The sequence below is a fragment of the Sciurus vulgaris genome (assembly GCF_902686455.1).
Source record: "Sciurus vulgaris genome assembly, chromosome: 16".
In the NCBI taxonomy this organism is placed as follows: domain Eukaryota; kingdom Metazoa; phylum Chordata; class Mammalia; order Rodentia; family Sciuridae; genus Sciurus; species Sciurus vulgaris.
In genome coordinates, this window is record NC_136477.1 from 10,269,524 (window position 1) to 10,287,270 (window position 17,747).

The 17,747-nt window shown below is 49.7% G+C and overlaps 1 protein-coding gene across 3 annotated transcripts; it reads right to left on the bottom strand.

Moving 5' to 3' along the window:
- Positions 1-5,208: 5,208 nt before the first annotated feature.
- S1PR2 (sphingosine-1-phosphate receptor 2) lies at positions 5,209-12,516 on the bottom strand. Of its 3 annotated transcripts, none has more exons than XM_079115374.1 (3): positions 12,272-12,516; positions 8,401-8,433; positions 5,209-7,555 (listed from the first exon to the last, which is right to left on the bottom strand). In XM_079115374.1, exon 3 carries the CDS (start codon positions 7,511-7,513, stop codon positions 6,455-6,457), a length of 1,059 nt encoding a protein of 352 aa, XP_078971500.1. In that variant the 5' UTR covers positions 7,514-7,555; positions 8,401-8,433; positions 12,272-12,516; the 3' UTR covers positions 5,209-6,454. The 3 variants fall into 3 exon arrangements, with proteins under 3 accessions (XP_078971500.1, XP_078971499.1, XP_078971498.1); XM_079115373.1 differs by having other exon boundaries at positions 8,401-8,437; XM_079115372.1 differs by lacking the exon at positions 8,401-8,433 and having other exon boundaries at positions 12,272-12,513.
- Positions 12,517-17,747: the final 5,231 nt, after the last annotated feature.

Here is a 17,747-nt window from a genome sequence, read left to right on the forward strand (position 1 = left end):
TTCATTTCCCTCTTCTGGCAGAGGCAACTATTCCAGAATAAGACAATTTAGGGAAAGGAAGTAGGTGGTTGGCAGTCTGAATTTGAGGAAAGTATGTCAGTTTTGTAGACAAATGGGGAAAATGACCAGAATATGAAGATAAGGAGATGCATTAGAAACCCTTTGAAGACTGCTAACTAAAGGATGTGTCCAGGCAATGGCTACCCATAGATGAAACTGTTAGGAAAACCCATGTAAGGAACTGATGCATCTAAGACCCCAGACCAGTCTTAGTTATCAGTAAAAAGGAAAGATAATTGGACATTGGCCTTCTGGTAGAAGTTTTCCCCACCATTTATGAAGAATTGAAGCTCCAGACCCCCCAAATATGTGTGTGTCCTGTGATTTGTGACACAGGAGCACCTTGAATGTCATGAAGGGATGCCATCAATCAATGCCTGTGGGACGCTGTCCAAGGAAAACCACCTGGTTTCTTCAACAAATTAATTACAAAAAATAAATAGATATAAGGGAAAGGGAAAGGAAACCGGTATGTTAAACAATATTTCAGAGATTCCACCCTTCCTTAATTAAATTCCATAAGTAAACCTTATTTGGATTCTAATTCAAATGAATTATACGCTAAAGAATAAAACTGATAAGTGGGGAACTTTATTATTTTTCTTTTGGTACCAGAGATTGAACCCAGGGGTGCTTTACTTCGGAGCTACATCCCCAACCCTTTTAATTTATTTATTTATTTTAATTTTGAGACAGAGCCTCTCTAAATTGCTGAGGCTGTCCTTGAACTTGAGACTCTCCTGCTTCAGCCTCCCAAGTCATTAGGGTTACAGGAGTGTGCCACTGCACCTGACTTCTTTTCTTTTAATATTTTTAGTTGTAGATGGACACAATACATTTATTTTATTTTATATTTTTATTAGTTGTTGACAAACTTTTATTTATTTATTCTTATGCAGTTCTGAGAATCGAACCCAGTGCCTCACACGTGCTAGGCAAGTACTCTACCACTGAGCCACACCCGCAGCCCCAATACATTTATTTTATTTATTTATTTTTATGTGGTGCTGAGGATTGAACCCAGTGCCTCACATGTGCCAGGTGAGTGCTCTCCCACTGAGCTATATCTTTAGCCCTGTACCTGGCTTCTAATTGATACTTTTGATAAATATGATGATGGTATTGTGGTTTAGTTTTTTAAGTGTTGCTATCTTTTATAGATCAAAAGTAGAGTATTTGCAAGTGAAAAGATTTGACTTCTCAGATTTGCTTCAGAATGTCCAGTAAGTAATAACTGATTCAAGCAAGAATAGAAGTTAGTGAAAGTCTGACGAATAACAGGATATCTAACAGTCTCAAAGTACCTTCCCATAAGGTACTTAATAATTATGAAAGGGGAAGTAGTAACTTTAAAGTGGAGAAATCTGGAGGATATTGCCTTAGTCAAGTGATAATTTTTTTTTTTTTCCTGGTGCTGTGGATTGCAAATGATCAAGATTAACATCACCGGGCTGTGGTTGTGGCTCAGTGGTAGAACGCTTGCCTAGCATGCGTGAGGCACTGGGTTTGATCCTCAGCACCACATAAAATTAATAAATAAAACAAAGGTATTGTGTCCATCTACAACTAAAAAGAATTTAAAAAAAAGATTGACATTAGCATTGATGGGGCTAATCAGCATCAGGAGTGGTACCTATCAGTGGGTCCCTCCTGATGGGATGCAATGAGAGGGATACAACTTCACTTCTAAGGTCTTCCTGCCAAACATTCATAGCCTTTATCTAGAGGTGAGGAAACATCAGATGACCCCAAGTTGAAGGACATTCTCCTGACCTCTATTTCTCAAAAATGTCAAGATCATGAAAGACAGGATCAAAAACTTCCAGTTGAAAGAGACAACTGACTGCAAAGAATGATCTGGAATTTTTTTTCTGCTGTAAAGGTCAATAACGAGACAACTGGTGAACTCTGATTAAGGTTTGTAGATTTCCTGCCTTTGAGACTTTTTTGAGGTTATGTAAATGAATGATTTGTTCTTAGGAAGCTCAGTGAAGTGTTTTGATGGATGGATGGATACGTGAATGGATAGACAGAAGGGAACCTGAACTGCTAGTAAGTGGTCATTCATCCTTCTTGACCTGGACCTCCTTCCTTTGAAGCTCTTTCACAGTTTCTTTCTCATTTAAGTCATTAATATTTTGTTTATCATTTGCAACTAAGTCTAATCTTTACATCATTGTTAAAGGAAACATGGAAGTTATCATGTTGTTCATTATAGTGGTAGGACCTGTGGATTTTTGTTATGATGCTGAGAGTCTAGAATTGTGATTTCTAACACTGTAATCAATGACCATGCATGGGTATTAAAATTTTAAATTTAGTCTCTGAAAAAAATAAATAAATAAAATTTAGTCTCTGCTTCATGTTAACCACATTCCAAGTGTCCATGGATCTGCTTAATGTGGTGACACACACCTGTAATCCTGGAGACTCAGGAAGCTGAGAAAGTCAAGTCTGAGGCCAGCCTCGGCAATTTAGCAAGACCCTCAGCAACTTAGTGAGACCCTGTCTCAAAATAAAAAGTAAAAAGGGCTGGGGATATAGCCCAGTGATAAAGCACACCTGGGTTAAATCTCCAGGATTTAAAAAAATAATAATAATAAGGGCTGGGGATATAGCTCAGCTGGTAGGGTGCTTGCCTTACCAGCCCAAGGCCCTGGGTTCAATTCCCAACATTGAAAAAAATGCGTCCATGGATGTGGATTGTGTTCATGCTCAGATTAGGGGTTCTGTTTCTCAGAGTATGATTTGAGAACCACTTTTTTTTTTCCTCCTAGTGCTGTGGTTGGAACTCAGGGCCTGGTGCATTCTAGGCAAGTGCTCTGTCTTAGAACTTCTGCCCCAGCCCAAGATGAGTTGCAATAAAGATAAAAATAATCAAAAGCTTTTTTTTTTTTTTTCCTGACCAGGCATTTTTCAATTATCAGGGTCGCTTAGTGAAAAATGCACATTCCCTGCATCATTCCAGACCCACTAGATCTAAATTTCTGAGTGTGGAGCTTGAGAATCTGCATTCTAACAAGTTCTTCCAGGGGATTCTGATGTTTCCTAATAGCTACCAGCCTCCCTAGAAAAAAAGGAAGTGGCAATCATCTTGCATTTCCTGCAATTTGGTCCATTTCATTCTAGGCTCCAAAATTTGGGAACTAACAGTAAATCAGATCTTCAGACCAGAATATTGAGAAGGACTAGATGTGATCCCAGTGGACATGTCCCACCCTACTTTGGATATGTTACTTGACCTCTCTGTGCCTTGGTTTCTATACCTGTCCAAGAATGAATACTAATCCTACTCTAAAGGGCTATTTTGAGGATTCCATTTGCTCATCGATGTAAACTACTTCCAACAGTGCCTAGCATTGACAGTTTCCCCATTATAATTAGCCTTATCTCCAAAGGGCTATCCAACTAATGTGGGGTGACTCTGGCCTTGCCATCTAAAATGTCACCTGTGGCCAGGCATGGTGGTACACACCTGTAATCCCAGTGACTCTGGAGGCTGAGGCAGGAGGGTCACAAGTTCAAGGCCGACCTGGTCAACTTAAAATAGATAGGGCTGGGGATGTAACTCAGAGATGGAGCACTCCTGGGTTTGATCCCCAGGATCAAACCAAAAAAAAAAAAAAAAAGGCCTGAACCCCAAAAGTGTCACTTCTTCTATTTTATTTTCTTCCCAGCTAATACTTTAGGTTTTTTTGCAGTGTTGAGGGTTGAAACTAACCTCCCAAATGCTAAGCATGCTCTCTACCACTGAGCTGCACCCCTAGACTCCTAGTTAGTACTTAACACTCATCCTACAAACACTAACTGAGCACATATTCCAGACAGAGAGAATGGAAAGTACAAAGATCCTGGAATCAGAACATGCCAAGTACTGTTTTTTGGTTTTTTGGTTTTTGGTTTTTGGTTTGGTTCTCTCTTTATTTGTGGTGCTGGGAATCAAACCAAGGGCCTCGTGCATGCTAAGCAAATGCTCTACCACTAAGCTGTAGCCCCTGTCCCCTAAGTACTATTAAAGATACTAGAGACGCATTGGTGAATAACAGACCTATCTTTAAGGAGCTCGTATTTTAATGGGACAGACACATAAATTGATATATAATTTACTGCCAGGTGATAAGCAGATTAGGGGCTAAAGAGGGAAGGAGAGATGCAGAGAAGGACTCTCTGAGGAGGTGGCATTTGGTCAAGGTCTAAAGGAAGAATTGGACGAAGCATAGATATTTGGGGAAAATTTATTAACTCTGGGCTGGCCTCTGGCATTTCTGCAATCCCACCACCTCCTATCCCCAGCCCCAGCTAGGGTTCAGGTTTCTACATAGAGGGGAATTCCAATGGGGGTTGCCTCTGTCTGTCTGCTGTCTGCCTCCTCTACCAATGGCTGTCCTGGGCAGCTGGTATTACAGGGTGAAGCTTCAGCTTGGGGGCCTGGAATCCCCCATCAAAATTCTAGACCTGTCTTTAAAAGTGCTGCTGGGCCACCTGCCTCCAGGCAATGGAGGCAAGGAGCCCAGTTAGGGATCTCCCAACCTTCACAGCTGCATCCCATCTGGGTTTCTCCTGTTCCTGGGAAAGGTTTGTGATCTCCCCTTCCATAGCAAAGAGGGGGTTTCAGTGCCTTTTTCTAGCCCTGTGTTGGAGCCAGAATCAGCCTGCAAGGTTCAAATTCAGCCAGGCATTGCCTGACTAGTGCTGTGTGCCCCTTAGCAGTTTGCTTAACTACTCTGAATCCACATGTCCTTAAGATCTTGTTTATAATTCTACCTCCTGAAGAGTCAAGTCTTCATCCTGGGCCAGTACTTGATAAATGTCAGCCAATTCTTTGGGGTATCTGGGCCCACTGTATTCCCAAGGCCACCTCTCCTGCTCCCATGGAGGCGCATGTACTTGGGATGGAGGAGGGGTCCCCCATCACTAGCCAGGCTGTCTCAGAAAAAAAGCAAGGAGGCCCCAGCCTTAACGAATCACTGGGAGTGGCAGGACAGTGTTTTCTCAGAAGCCACTGCTATCACAGCTTGGCAGGGCTAAGGAACGGGGAAGGCTGGGAAAGGATGGGCAGCCACCCTCCCCTACCCAATGGCCCAGCCAAGGGGTGCTCATGAGGGAACAGCCACCTTAAGCCCCCAAAGACATAACAGCACCAGAAAGAAAAATTGAACCGTTTATTGGCCAAGGTCTGGGTCTCTGGCATGGGGGGCCTCTGGGGAGCTGTATGAAGGGAGACAAACCCCCCAATTGGCTCCTTGCCCCCCAAAACCCCCCTCCCCCAGCCTTTGCATTCACAAGACATTAATCTGAGGCGTGAGGTTTCCCTCCCATGGAGAGATGAGCCAGCAATTCCAAAGAAGTCCTGGGCAGGACCAGAACTCCAATTGGCAGTTTCGACATGGACACGAATGTAAGACAGAACAGCATCCATTCTGGGGGAAACAGGGCAGGGAGGAGGTCACAGACACCACGCGCTTGCACACACAGACACACATAAATATAGTTCGTACCGCGACAGCTCTTCCGTCTATCCACAGGAATTAGCAAAGTCCTTCTGGGGCAGGCGAGGGAAGAATGTCCCCAGGAAATGTCCTTGGCCACCCCACCCCCTTGCTCCATTCAAGACATCTGGGCCGGGGAGGATTTGTGGTGTGAAGAGCTTGGGGGGAGTGGTTTGGGGGGTAGGAGTGGGGGAATGTGCAAATGTCTCCCCCAGAACTTTCTCAAGTTCTACCCTGTCCCACAAGGAGGCCCAGAGCCCTCTTCAGTCCCCCAAACCGGTTTTTCCAGACTTCGGTGATTCCTCTGTGCCCCAAATAGTGCAATTGGCCGTTGAGGTCTGAGTGAGGAATGGGGCTCGGCCCCCTCCCCCCATCTCTACCCCGTGGCTTCCTTTCCGGGCATCTGAGAGGAAAAAGAAGATGGAGTCAAAGTGGCAGCTGATGAAATTTGGGGAAGCTGTGGATTTGGGTCTGGGAGGGTTAGGGAGGAGACTTCAAACCCTGGGGATGGTGGTTCCAAAGAAGGGCCTGAGGTTGTCGGGGAAAAGGTGGCAAGAGGGATAAATTCGGAGATAGGAGATAGGAGCTGGGTACAGGTCGGGGGGTTGGACAGGAAAATGTTGACTCCTTTGTACTGCATGGTAAACTGTTCCTGCCCTGTGCTCCCTCCTGTTGTCACCCTAGTCCTTTGAAGGTCCCCAGGGTCACTGTACTGGCCTCCAGCATCCCACTGAAGCACTACTGACTAGTCAGTGCCCCGACTGGCCAGCCCAGCTGTGAACTTTCAACATCTGCCAAGTCTATGGGGTGCGGGCATCTCGCTTGGCAGCCCCTGGTCTCTGTCTGAGGTCACCCAGTGCCTTTCATGCAGCCCTGTGTGTCCTGGTTGTTGGTCCACCCTCCCTTCAGACCACTGTGTTGCCCTCCAGAAATGTGGGTGAGGTGGGCATATGCGTGCCCCTCTCCAGAGAGCTGGAGCTGCGGAGAGGCAGGAGGCGGTGGCCCGGGGTTCCGTCCCGCCTTCCTGGCACCCCTGCTGCCCTCTGCCAGCACTGCAGGGGCCGCAGCACCTCCCGCCGCAAGTCCCGGCTGCGCCACGTGTAGATGACGGGGTTGAGCAGCGAGTTGAGAGTGGCGAAGGCGAAGAAGTAATGGGCCTTGTAGAGAACGGGGCAGGACCGGACAGGACAGGCGTAGTCCAGGAGCAGGATGCTGAAGGCAGGCAGCCAGCACACGATGAAGACGCCCAACACGATGGTCACCGTCTTGAGCAGGGCCAGTGTCTGCGGGCCCGCCACATCTGCATGGCTCGAGCGGACCACACAGTAGATGCGGATGTAGAGAGCAACGATGGCCGACAAGATGACGGAAAAGATGGTCACCACGCAGAGCACATACTGCTTGGCGTAGAGCGGCAGGACGGTGGAGCAGGCCTCCAGGTGGCCCAGGCAGTTCCAGCCAAGGATGGGCAGGCCCCCAAGAACCAACGAGATGAGCCACGAGGCCCCAATGAGCAGGAGCATGCGGCAGCTCTTGTCACTGCCGTAGGGCTTGACCTTGGCAATGGCCACCTGCCGCTCAATGGCGATGGCCAGGAGGCTGAAGACAGAGGCTGAGAGTGTGATGAAGGCGGAGCCCTCACGGGCAAACCACTGCACAGGTGTCAGCCCCAGTGTGACGGGGCCTGAGAGCAAGGTGTTGGCCACGAAGGCCACTCCCGCCAGGAGATCCGAGGCTGCCAAGTTGCCCAGGAACAGGTACATGGCGGAGTGGAACTTGCTGTTCCGGGCCACTGCGATGAGCACCAGCAGATTTTCCACCACTATGGCACAGCAAAGGATGATGATAAAGGCGGAAGCCACCTGGCGGGAAGGCGTCTCCTGTGTGTCCAGAGTTTCCTTGGTGTAATTGTAGTGTTCCCGGACCTTGCTGGAATTGAGGTACTCTGAGTATAAGCCGCCCATGGTGGGGCTCAGTGGCTGGCTGGGGCCATGGGTCTGTCACAACTGCAGAGAAGAGAGACAGACAGCAGGTCAGTGCCATGGCTGCTACCTGGCTCTGACCTTGGATGGTCCTCACTGAGTGAACACGGGAAGTCGGAATCATCATCATCGCCATTTTCAAATGGGACACCCAGACAGGCTGATTCACTTTCCCAAAGTCTCCAAGCTGGCAAGTGGCAGGGCGGGAGGGGCTGGCTCCACAGCCTCCATCACCCCGCAGAGACATTCTCATTCACAGAAACAGACAGAAGTTCCTTAAGTGGCATGAAGGGTATACCCTGGGCTTTCAGAAACTTTGTCCACTTACTCAAAGAGCAAGCCTGCAGATTTGTCTCTTTTTGAGAACATACAGGAGCCTCTGGCTTCATGCTGCCTGCTGACCTGGGTCAGTGAGATTCTTGTCACTGATAGTACCATCCCTTGCTTATTACCACCCACTGCCCTGATTTCAGGCTGGGTCTAAGCCTTGAGGCCATGGGTGCTCCTGAGATAAGGACTTGGGAGACATCACGGCGGCCCTGAGGTTCAAGCATCTCAGAGGTCACACTATCTTCAAGGACACAGAGCCTGGGGACAATGCAGGGCAAGTCTGTTCTCACTCCAACTCTGACATGCCAGGCAAGTCACTCAGTCTCTTAGCCTCAATGTGCTCACCTATGCAATGGGTAGAAGAAAGCCCCCTTCAAAGGGATGTTAGGAAAATCCTTTTAAAGATTTCATGGGGTGGGATGGCTTGGAGGTCGAGTGCTTACCTAGCATGTGCAAGGCCCTTAGTTCAATCACTAGCATCACCAAAAAAATACATAAATAAAATAAAGGATTACGAAGCTTGGTGTGCTGACACCTACCTGTAGTCCTAGCTTGAATAACATGGTGAGACCCTGTCTTAAAAAAAAAAAAGAAGAAGCACATAGCTTACTTAGCACATAGTAAGCACTCTCAACAACTGTTAGCTAATGCTATTAGCTTCCCTGTTCCTGGCACACACAAAGGACTCTGGGCTGGGTACACTCCACCCAATCTTTTGGAAGAGGATGCTGACGAAATCAACCAAGAGATTCCCAACAGCCTGTTCTCATCAGCACCATCTACTCTGCCCTGGGACAGAGGGTCCCGGGGGGGTGGGTAGGGCGCTGGCACCCCCTTCCCTAGCCAGGATAAAATCCAGATGTGTGAGGCCCCTGGAACAAACAGGGTGGAGTCCTAGTCACATCCGGTGTAGGGAAGTCTGGGTGGGGGGAGCTGAGATGGGGGGGTCACCAGAGACCAGTCTGGGAGGTCCTGGCTGGGAAGATGGGGCAGCTGTGCTAAGTCATGTGAGCCGGTGAGGGGGGCATGCAGCCCTGCAGGGAAGGGGGAAGGGATTTGTTTCCATGAAAGCCTGAGTCACCCACCCCCCTTTCAAGGAAAACTGAGCCATGGGGGTAGGGGCGGGAAGAGGCCTGTGGAAAAGGAGGATGAGAGGCACACACCGTGGCCAACTCTGGGGTGGGGTAGGAGGGTCTCAAAGGAGCCAGGCCAGTGTCCGCCTTTCACTAGGGAAGTGGGGAGAAAGCTCCAACCCTTAGCTAAGGGGAGGGAAGAAGAGCTAAACTCTCCCCAGTCCCTGGAAAAACGCCTGCCAAGGACCTCGTGTGAGCCAGAAGCACGTTTCAGAAAAGGCTGGTTAGGCCGGTTCTTGGTGAGCCTAGGGGTGATAGGGGGCTTCCGGGGTCACCCAATCATCTCACTTCCAGGATGCCCCCTGGGAGAGGCATCCTGGCCTTGGGCCCTAGAGAGGCAGCTGCTTCCCCCAGAGCGGAGGGGCATCCGTCCTAGATTGGGAACAGAGAAGAGCTTGTGCGTGTCCTCGGGGACAGCGGCCCCGCCCAGATCGCCACACAGAGGCCTCTTGTTTCCCTGCCGGACAGGGCCCCGGGCGCCCTGATGCCCTCTGCCCGCAGCAGCAGCTCCCAGGCTGGCTTGGCCTGGGCAGCGGCCTTACCAGACCAGCCATCGAGCAGGAAACAGCCCGTGCACTGATTGGCTCATTTTCAATTCCAGGGCACTGAGTGATTTGTCTATTGGCCTGAACTTTCCATCTTCAGCCTCTGATTGGCCCGGTTGGGGGCGCTCTACGGTTAATCCTACTATCCGGGTTTACAAGCTCCTCGCTCTTTCAGAGGACAGAGTTAAAGCTGTGTGGATGTCCCTGAGGGTTACTTTGAACCGTGACCTGACCGCTGGGTCACCCCACCAGACGCCCCCAGGCTGCCCTGGCCTGCTCGGTCCCTCCTGGGGTTCATAATTGAGACTCAAGATCCCCCGGAAAGCCTGGGAAGCACACTCACGGTGGGCAAAAAGCCCAGGGTTTTTCCCGCTGCCGCCCCCTTCGCAGCTCGCATAGAAGCCACCACCCCTCTCCAGCGTGGAGGAGAAAAATTTACTGCCATTTCCTGGAGAAATGAGAAACGCAGTTCAGCCCACATGCCCCAGGGACTGATCAGAAAGTCTGTCGTCTTCTCTAGAGAGGAAGACTGTGGGCGCTGCACTACCACTTTCAGCAGACCCAGGAAGCTAAGGCATCCGCAGAGAGAGGGCAGCTCTCCTAGTTAAGGGTAAACTGAGGTCCACGTTGTATTCTCGTTTAATTGTTCCTGCTGGCATTGCCAGTGGCTCCCCTGCACCAGACTCTAAGATCTGGAGCCTGTCTCCTGTGAACCTTCATCAGGGCAGTCCTGACTCCCCCTCAGAGACTCAGGAAGAGGTGTCAGGGGAGATGCAATGTCCAGTCCTGAAATGGAACAAGAGGGACAAGTGACAGGGCTTGGAGGGAAGGGAAAATAGATAGACCCAGACACCACTGTTCGGCTGGAGATTAGGAAAGGGGAAGGCTGGAGGAAGGCTCAGTGGCTTCCAGGTTCTCCACCCACTCACAGTTCCAGAGAGGCAGACCCTGTGGTCATAGTTCCTGCTGGTCACCCATAGGATCCCATGCCCCTTGCCAAGAGCAGCCTTCTGGCTGTCAGGGCCCCCTACATTGCCATTCTCTTCCAAGCAGCCAGGGGGAGCTTTCGAACTTATAACTTCATTCCACTCCCCAGCTCCACATTCTCCCATGGCTCCCTATGGCTCCTGCCTACCCAGCCTCCTCCCGTTCTCCCCCAGGGACACTCCACTGTAACCATATGGCTTCCTATGAGCCATTTAGATCCCTACCTCAAAGCTTTTGCTTCTGTTGTTCTTTCCCACATAGATCCTCCCCTCAAATCCTTGAATGACTGCCTCCTCATCTTTCAGGTTTCTATGCAAAGGTCACTTTCTCAGAGGGGCCTCCCCTGACCACCAGACTACAGCAGCAGCCTTCCCCAATTCCTATCACAGCATCTTGCTTTATTATCTTAACAGCTCTTGCTGCTATCTTGTTTTTTTTTTTTTTTTTTTTTTTTTTTTTTGTCTGGCTTCCAGAGTGCCGTGTGAGTTGCTGAGTGATGCTGCCAGGCACACATCAAGCACTCAGAAAACCAGCGGAGTGGGCAGATGAATGAATGAATGAACCAACCTAGCAAGCAAGGGGCTCCTGAGGGTGGACCACAGCTTCTAAGCGCCAGCCAGATCAAAATACAAAGGGAGCTGGAGTTGCCTAGGTCCCCTAGCAGCCCTCCCAACACACAAGGCAACGAGCAGCACGTCTCCGTGGAGACCGTAGCAGGACCCGCCCCCGCCCCGTGCGGCACTCTCGGCCTCCTTATCTGGCCGAGGAATGTGCGGTATCCACTCGCTCGCGCTGGGGCGGCGCCTTCTCTCTCCCGAGACTGCCCCACGCGCCGGACCCTCACACCTCCCGTGGGGTGGGTGATTCCACCAGTGACCTCGCCTCGAAATTCCCAGAGGACTAGGGAGCGAGGAAATTTCAGCTGCAATAGATGCACCAGTGCCGCGCCCGCGTGGCGACACGCGGGGGACCGTGGGCTCAGCGAGTGGCGCCTGGAGTGTCTGACAAGGGCAGAGACGGGGGTGGGGGTGGAAATCCCCGGGTGAGTCAACCTGTGCCAAAGAAGGGGGGGAGAGTACAATGCTCGGCAAAGCTCGGGACTACGCGGAGTCCACGCCACGCGTGCCTCCACCGACGTCCCATCCCTGGGCTTAGAGGGGAAAGAGAAGGTGCTTGAGCCACGCAGTCACTTTTCCTTTTCTTCCAGAACAAAGCCACGCCCCCGCGGGGGAACTGGACGAGCCGATCAACTCGGGGAAACGGAGGCAGAAAAGTAGACGCCCAGGCGGTGGGCATCTGCCCTTCGGTGGGGCCCCGCCCCCTAACTTGGAGGCTTTGCAGCGCGCAGCACCTTTAGCTTTGACTAAGCCCGAGACAGCCAGGAGGGGTGCTGTGCTCCCTACCCCACGCACACTCCCCGAAACCCTGGTCCCTGGGAACACTGTCCTGCCTCCCAGAGTCTCAAGTCGAAAGCCCTAGGATTCCGCCTTCTCTCTCCGCGCCAACTTCCTGCCCCGCGAAAGGCGGGGAAAGAAGTCTGGGGGTTCGCAGCCGCATCAGTGGGGGTCGCCTGCAACCTTGGAGAGGGTGCACGGTGACCATCCCCTCGGTGCAGCAGAAACACGGGCGGCGCGTGCGTGCCTTGGTGCGCCCGGGACTCCTGGCTGGGCCCCCCACCTCTGATCCCGCGACCTCAGAGGACAGGGGCCCGCCCTTTCTGTCTCCCCCTAACCGTGCGCGCTCACCTGGTTAAGCCGGCCCGGGTCCCTGCCCAGACCCGAGGGGCCTTGGCGTCTGTGTCCCCAGGGCGGCCGTGGCTGGGGTTGGGGCTGCTTGCCCCGCTCAGCTGCGTCCAGCGGCTGGGGACCCGGGATAGAGGGGGGCGGGGAGAGCCGCCGCCTCGGCCCCCCCTCTTGCCCCGCCTTCCTCTCCTCCCCTTTCCGGCGGCGACTGCAATGAATTCCAGATGTGGCCGGCCAGCCCGGGCGCGCGCGGGGGCCGGCAGGGGCGGCGCGCAGAGCCCCTTTGTCCGCCCCCCCACACCGCTCGCCCTGCCCCTCCCAGCCCCCACCCGTGAGAACCGGCCGATGCGTGGCCTCACGCAACTGGATGACGTCATGGCTCTCCTAACCAGGTGGCCTCAACCTGAAACTACTGTCTTCAAATATGGATGTCCTCCTGGCTGATCCCTGGGGCCCTAGAATAGGAGGAAAGCACAGGATCTCCTTTATTTACTCAACAAGAAGCCATGAAGCACCTACTGTGTGTCAACACAGCAAATAGGCATGAAGCGCCTGTTTTTAAAACAAGCTCCTACTGCGTTCCACACCCTGCCCCAAAGATAGGATTGTTCTCTGCCTTGGTAAGATCCCAAAATTCAGGTGCTGCCCTTTCTCCCCTAGGAAGCTGGCCACACTTAACAGTCTACCCTGCTTCTGTAGATTCTGCCCTGCCCTTGCGTAGTCAATCAGCTGGTCCAAGTTGGACCTGTTGCTTTTGAAGTGGAACTCAGCTCTCTCTTCTTTCTCGAGTTTCCTAATTTCTCTTTTTTTCCATCATCCAGTTTATCCTGGGCCTATCTGTGTGCCTAACTGCAGAAATGAAGATCACCTTCATTTACTGACATTTGTGAATGTGTGCGTGAAACCGCGAACTTGATAGTAGGATAGGAGAGACCCTCATTTCTTCAACAAATATTTTAATGCAAGTACAGCAGTGAACAAAAACCGGGCGTGGAGGAGATTCCTTGCTCTGGTGGAGCTTATGTGTTCAGGTAGGAAGGCAGTTTTCTAAGAGGGTACCAGGGGTTTGGGAATGTAAGTGGGTGGTAGAAGCCCTGCCTAACATGCATAAAGCCCTGGTTTCCATTCCCAGCATGACCAAAAAAAGGTACCATTTCTGCAAATGTATACATAATCTGCTTACGGGTTAACCAGTTAAGCACCTACTGTGTGTCAGAGACTACAAACTGCAAATATATCATGGAAAGAAACAGATGAAGCTTTCCTGACCCAGTGGAGCTGAAGTTCTGTATGCATGCTGAATGTCCAGAATAGGACAGGAAAAAGAAAGTGGTGAATTTCCTGGAAGAGGAACTGAGAGAAGGGGGACACACTGGGAGGAAGGCTGCTGTGCTTTCAATTTGTGAATCCTTTGTACTTTTAGACTTTTGTAACATGTACATACACGTTCTAGTCCAACAATAAATTAAATTTTAAAATTAAGGCTGCTCGATACTCAGATGGTGCAACCAATAAAAAGAAGGGAGTGGCTAGTTACACTCTCCTCTGTGTAGACTGTGCCTTAATAAAGACTGTCTCAAAGCAAAAAGAAAAAAAAGAACATGAGAATTGAAGCCGAGGGCCATGATGCATGCCTATAATCCCCGCTACTCAGGAGGCTGAGGCAGGAGGCTCACAAGTTCAAGGCCAGCCTGGGCAACTTAATGAGACCCTGTCTCAAAAATAAAGAAAAGAAAAGAAAAAGGGCTGGGGGCGTAGCTCAGTGTTAGAATTCATTCTCCGGGGAAGAAACAAGGAGGGAAAGAAAAAAGGAAGAAAGAAGAATTGAGCTGCTAATGCCTATTAAAAATAAGAATGGGGGCTGCAGGTGAAGTTCAGTGGCAAAGCCTGTGTTTAGCACGTGGGAGGCCCTGAATTTACCTCTCAGCACCAGATACATAAAAAGATAAAAATAAAAATGGAGCAGTCCTATGTGTACTGATGTGAAACTGTCTTCAACATATTTAAAAAGAAAAAAAAATTTGGGCCCAATACGTTGCTTGCCTGCATTTCAGGGTGTATTTATAAGTGCTGTATAAATACACACATATTTGCCTGTGGACTCATGGGTCACCTCCAGCAGAAGGCACAAGACACTAGTCACAGTTGTTACTCTCAGGGAGGGAAACTGGGGGACAGGGAAACTTGGTGAGAAGGAGCCAGTTTTTCATAGTGTACCCTGGGAATAGTTTGAAAATTTTAGCTTGTACCACCAAGTCCAAAAATGTACAAAGTCATGAAAAATAAGAGGCAACAAGTTCCCAGACTTCTAGTTGTAAAATAGTTCTTATAATAAAAGTAATTAATAATGTCAAAAATATTAATAAATAGGCAGGGACAGTTGTATACACCTGTAATCCCAGCAGTTTGGGAGGCTGAGGTTCAAGGATCCACAAGTTCAAAGTCAGCCTCAGCAATTTAGTGAGGCCCTAAGCAACTTAGTGAGGTCCTGTCTCAAAATAAAAACTAGAAAGGGGCTAGGATGTTGCTCAGTGGCTAAACACCCTTGTGTTTAATTCTTGGCACCAAAAGAAAAAAAGCTAATAATATAACTTTTTTTTTTTTTTTTTTTTTTTTGCAGTGTTAGGGATCAAATCCAGAGCTTTACACTTGCTAAGCAAGTGCTCTACCACTATGCTACACCCCCAGCCTCAATAACATTGTTAACAAACATATTGATATTCTTGCTGAGAGCTCTGGTGCATACCTGTAATCCCAGCAACTCAGGAGGCTGAGGCAGGAGGATCACAAGTTTGAGGCCAGTCTTGGCAACTTAGGGAGACCCTATCTCAAAACAAATATAAAAAATAAAAAGGACTGGAGCTCAGTGGTAGAGTGCCCCTATGTTCAATCCCCACCTCCATAAACAAATCAATATTTTTGTTTAAAATATTGAGTTTAATTTATATGAAGAATAAGCAAATTTATCAATAAAGGAGTAGGGGATATAGCTGATCGAAGTCAGTGTTTTGCATGTTTGAGGCTCTGGGCTTGATCCCCATCACCAAAAAATAAATACATACATACGTACATAATCAATAAAGAAATAAATATCTGGGAGCCATGGTGCATACCTGTAATTGCGGCTACTCTGGAGGCTGAGGCAGGAGGACTGCAAGTTAGAGTTTGGCCTGGGCAGCATAAGTAAACCATATCTCAATTTTTGTTTAAATTTCTTGTTTTAGTCGTTGATGGACCTTTATTTTTTTCATTTATTTGTATGTGGTGCTGAGGATCAAACCCAGTGTCTCACACATGCTAGACAAGTGCTCTACCACTGAGCCACAACCCCAGCCCAATTTATTTTGGTGGGGTACTGGAAATTGAACCCGGGATGCACTACCTCTAGCTACATCACCAGTTCTTTTTTGCTTTTTTTGGTGGTGCTGGAATTGAACCTAGGGCCTTGTGCATTCAAAGCAAGCACGCTACCAACTGAGCTGTATCCCCAGCCCCCTTTTTGCTTTTTTTTTGAAAGAGGGTCTCATTAAATTGCCCAGGCTAGGCTCAAACTTGTGATCCTCCCTCTAGGATTATAGGCATGCCACTGGACCTGGCTAAAGTAAAAAATCTGTAAAAAGGACTGTGGAAGCCAGGTGCAGCGGTTCATGCTGTAATCCTAGCAGCTCAGGAGCCTGAGGCAGAAGGAGCTCAAGTTCAAAGCCAACCTCAGCAACTTAGCGAGGCCCTGAGCAACTTAGTGAGAACCTGCCTCAAAATAAAAAATAAAAAGACTGGGGATGTGGCTCAATGGTTGAGCGCCCCTGGGTTCAATCCCTGGTACTGGGGGGGGAAAAAAAAGGACTGGGGAAGTAACACAGTGGTAGTGTGCACCTGGGTTCAACACCCAGCACCACACAAAAAAGGGGGGGAGCCGCTAGAGATGTGGCTGAGAGGTAGAACTGCCAAAAAGAAAAAGATAAAACAAAGGCCAAAAAAATTAATAGTAGGAATCAACATATCAATGCTACATTTATGCCTGCAACATATACATGCGTATGACACAACACATGACGCTCTTTGCTAGCCCCTGGTGATACCTTATTGGTTGCATCATTCAAAGTCCGCATTTCTGGGTCTGGGGATATGGCTCACAGTAGAGCACTTGCCTAGCAAGCACAAGACCCTGGCTTCCATCCTTATCACTACGGGAAAGCCTGCCAGTCTGATGGAGGAGGCAAGAGAAACCAGAGGGTCCTGACACAGGGTACTGGGGCTTTTATGGGGGAGATGAGGAAACATCAGCATGAAGCTGATCATTCTAGACTTCTTTTTCTGAACTGGATTCTGGAGGCTACGTGATTCTGGACCAGCTCATGGGGTCCATTTGGATCTCAGCAAAACCTCACTGCATCCTCTGCCGATGAAGATGTGTTGCAAGACAACCTCTAGAAACCAGGTGATCAAACCACAGGGTAGGCAGTGCAAAAAAACCGGGTCCTCTCCTCAGTGAAGCTATCAGAGCGGAAATCTCAGACCTCTGCAGGGACCTGAAGGCTGGGAAGGAAGTGACCCCCCCACAACTTGCCTTGGCTGGCTCAGCAATTTGCCATCTCCCCAGGGACCTGGGGGTGGGGGTGATGTCAAGGCCACAGACATATCCGGCGTCTGCCAGGGTAACACTGGCTCCCAGACAAAGGTGATGTCCCCAGGGACATACAGATACACCAACAGGCAACTTCCGCCTCCCTCCTGTCTCTGGGGCAATACGAGGTCCCCGTCAGGTCAGCTGGAAGACACCGGAGGCCTGGACTTCCTGATAATCTGAAGAGGTCAAAGGGAGAGCTGGCCCTGCCCTAGGGGGCCCCTGAATGGGGGAACAGTGGCGGAGGAAGGAAACAGGGCCCTTTTCTTGGAGAGCTCCCAGGCAGGGAAAAAAGAGGAGAGGGAAGAGGTTCAGATGAGCTTCCACTAATTATAGGGTCACTCACAATAATGGTTAGCACTCACTCCACACTGTGTGCAGGGTGTGGCTCTGTGAACCCTCACAACCTAAGGAGGTGGGTATTATTCTTCTCCTCACCCACATTGCAGATGAGGAAACCGAGTGCTGTGGTTTGGATTAGGCTGGAGTGTATCTCCCAGGGTTCACATGTTTACATTTAATCCTCACTGTGAGGTATTAAGAGAGTGGAAATGTAATCTATTATGGTGTCCAGAGATGGGGCCTTCAGATGGTGATTAGGATTAGATGAAATCATCAGGGTGCAGCCGCCATGATTGAATCCTATAAGAAGAGGGAGATTGGGAGTATAGTTCGGTGGTAGAACACTTACCTAGCATGCTAGAGGCCCTGGGTTCCATCCCTAGGAGGGACGAGGGAGGGAGAGCAGAAGTGACAAACAGACACATGCTCCTGTATGCTCATGCTCCTGTCTCTTGACATGTGAGGCCCTGCATGGTTTGGGAGTCTGCCATCACCAGCTGGCTGTGGGAGCAG